At 35.0% G+C, this 3,362-nt stretch overlaps 1 protein-coding gene across 1 annotated transcript; it reads right to left on the bottom strand.

Annotated features, from left to right (window-relative positions):
* Positions 1–207: 207 nt before the first annotated feature.
* On the bottom strand, positions 208–1,409 carry ERF3 (ethylene responsive element binding factor 3). Its single transcript, XM_068629056.2, has one exon. It carries the CDS (start codon positions 1,064–1,066, stop codon positions 407–409), a length of 660 nt encoding a protein of 219 aa, XP_068485157.1. The 5' UTR covers positions 1,067–1,409; the 3' UTR covers positions 208–406.
* Between the last annotated feature and the right edge of the window lie 1,953 nt (positions 1,410–3,362).

The raw sequence follows: 3,362 nt of genomic DNA, 5'->3' as shown, positions 1-3,362 counted from the left end.
AAGATCAGACAAATTGCTAACATTGCAAACCCACCAAACCAAAACAAAGATAATGGGCAAGGGAACTGGAACAAACCAAATCTAAGTTAGAAAAAACACTGAATTTCTGAACTAGTGCTACAGTATACACTGCAGAGACAGAGAGAAAGAGGATCTTTGGGAACAATGCATACACACCACCATTCGATTCTTCCAACAAACATATCATAATCCATAATTACTTTTTTTTTCTCATTCAATATTTTCTCCTAAATAAAATTTTAGAAAAAGAAAATACACCCAATCACGGAATCTCCCTCTCACAGAACTAAGATCATATTACCACAATCTTACATCTGATCATCATTATAACTTGTTCCGCGCAGCAATAAAAAAAAATCAGATTTTGAGAACTATCACAGCACGTTCAGAGGCAGAGCGCGGTGCAGCGGAGATCGTCATCGGCGGAAGCATCGTCGAACGGCGGCGCGTTGAGATCAAAGGGCAGGGGAGGGCGGAACGACGAGGAGACGATGTTGTCGCCGTCGTCGACGACGGACGAGGAAGAGTCGCAGTCGCTGTGGCAGTCTTCGGGGACAAGAGGGGGAGTGCGCGGGTATCTCCGCGTGGTGGTCAAAAACGGCGTCATGGAAGTGGCGGCGGCGGCGGCGGGAGGGCGCGGTCCGCTGAAGGACTCAACGGTGCTGCTCATCCCGCTCGAGGTGGGTCTCTGAGGGTTGTTAAGGCTGCCGTTGTGGTGGTTGTTGTCGTGGAAACCGGCGTAGAAGAGAGGATTGGTGGTGGGGTGCGGATAGCAAAAAGGGTGTGTGAGAGGAAAATTTGTTTTGGCCTTGGGACCTCGGAGAGACCGAGCGGCGGCGTCGTAGGCTCGAGCAGCTTCCTCGGCAGAATCGAAGGTTCCCAACCAAACCCTGGCTTTCTTCAACGGGTCTCTGATCTCCGCCGCGAACCTCCCCCACGGTCTCTTTCTGACGCCCCGGTACCGAGGCTCCTTTAAAAAGGATCCGTTGGCGGCCGCAGCCGCCGCCGTGACGACCGACGCGGCCCCTCCTCTTCCCTTCCGCATGTCTTCGGAGAAAATAAAAAAAAAAAAACAAGAAAAAAAAGACAGAGACACAGAGTCGTCGAACACAACAAGGTTCGATCTTTGATTGGCCCTCAGAGAAACATATCGTGTGAGATTAATGGGTTTCTCTCAGAAGTGGTGAATGAGTGTTATGGAGGTGGAAGAAGAGGTATAAGATGATGATGAGGACCAGAATAGGAGAGAGAAAGAAGAGAGAGAATTGAAGGCGGTACCACCTTCTCTTCTTCTTCTCCTTCAACTACACACTAACACACACAAATATAATATTAATATTAATAAATAAATTTGGACGTTAAGCGTGTTCATCTTCGCGTTTTTCTTCTCTTCCATCTTTCGGTATTACCTTTTTTATTATTATTATTTTCTCGTTCTTTATCCCCTTTTTTTTTTTTTTGCTGGTTTCAAATTACGAAGAGTGAGTTAAGGGCTGTTGTGGAAAGACGAGATTAACCCCATGGGTTTCTTGGAGGTAAATTTGCCTTGCTTTGGTTGGTGTACTTTTGATTTGGTGAGGTCCCTTTCATGATATCATATTATTTTTTTTCTTTTTCCAGTGGGCACACACAGAGGGGTAAATGCAATGCAGCAGATCATCTTCTCTATATATTAAATATTAATAAATAAATATTAATATTTTTCTTACCGTGTAATAATAATGGATTTATATCCATTTTCGAGAAAGAAACCATTTTTGTTCTTTTTCGTTCATTTCAAATATTTCGGCTGAAGACGAAGCACCAGATTATGCCACGCGTAACTGCAATTTATAGCCGGCTAAAACTTTTTAATTTTAATTTTTTTTTAATTTTTAACAACTGGTGTGAACTAACTTTCTTCTCAAAAAATTCAATAGCGTAATTATTGGTTGGGAACTGTATCTATTTTTCGACGCTGCACATTATTTTTTTTACCATATATTATAAGATAAAGGAAATAAATAAAAAAAACTTCAATTTTGAAGACTTTTCTCAATTAAGCCATACAAATCTTGAAGAATTTTTTTTTTACTATTTTAAGAATTGGAATTTTGCATAATTAACTATAGATCTTGTGCTTTTATTTTTCTAAAAAAACAGAAACATTGTCTGTTTCCTGTTTTTTGAGGTAACAAAGAAAGGAAAAAAGTAAAAAGTTTTTGATTGATTTAAAATGTGTTGAATGATTTGGTTTATGTTGAAGTTAGAGTGTAAGAGAGAATAATGTTTGTAGCTGTATCTGCTCACTGGTTTCACATGACCCCATTAATTTATTTTTCTTTGTATCATTTATTCCTTTCACCATATACTTCAACCTTGGGACAAAGAATGCAAACTCTTCCACATTCATTCCCCTAAACTATTTCTACTGTCTTCAAATTCAAAAAAAAAAAATACAAAAAGTGTGTATGGTAAGATTATATTATTTTACTTTTAAAAGGAAAATAAAATAACTTTAGAAAGATTCAAAATTAAAAACGTTAATTATTCGTATAAAGAGAAATAGGTTGTAATATGTTGTAATTCGAGATTATGAAAACATTTTAAGTAATTTTGAAAATACCATGCAAAATGTACATTTAAAACAAAAAGAGAAAGAAAATCCTAGAAATAAAACAAAGTGAGAGTATCGGTTTTAAAACTATTTAATTTAATTTATGACATAAAAAAAAATATGTCACAAATTTCCACATGTTTCACACATATGAAAAAGTTTATTTTTATTGCAAACTCTTTCCTTTTAATAATAATAAAAAGTTTTCAATTAGGGGAGTGTGTAAAGCTTTATTTATTTATGTTAAGATATATGATTTTAATTTAAACAGATAATAAATAAATCTCTTGGAAAATGTTTATAAATAACTCAAAAGTAATTATTTTATTATATTTAAATACATATAGGGGTGTGTGAAGCCTTAATTATTTAAAAATAATCAAATATTTTGAAAAGTGTTTAAGATATGTTTTGTTTTATTATGAACAATTTGATTTCATGTTGTATATATCGCTCAAACATCTTAAGACTGTTCAAGTCATAACTTAAAATTTGAACAATAAAGATGTTGAAACAGTTATATTTTTAAATTGTAATTGTTCAAGAATCGAATGGTCACTCAAATAATAAAATTGATGATATTTTAGATTTTACATAACATTTTTAGTTATTGACTTCTTAAATTAAGTTACATCGTTTTGAGTGATGATGTAAATCTCTTGAAAAATGTTTATAGATAAATTCAAAAATAATTATTTACTAATTTAAATACGTATAGGAGTGTGTGAATACTTTATTATTTAGA

Source organism: Phaseolus vulgaris, chromosome 8 (genome assembly GCF_051622355.1).
Source record: "Phaseolus vulgaris cultivar YP4 chromosome 8, ASM5162235v1, whole genome shotgun sequence".
Classification (NCBI taxonomy): domain Eukaryota; kingdom Viridiplantae; phylum Streptophyta; class Magnoliopsida; order Fabales; family Fabaceae; genus Phaseolus; species Phaseolus vulgaris.
Note: the sequence above shows the minus strand (reverse complement) of the source record. Positions and strands in the feature narration are given on the sequence as shown.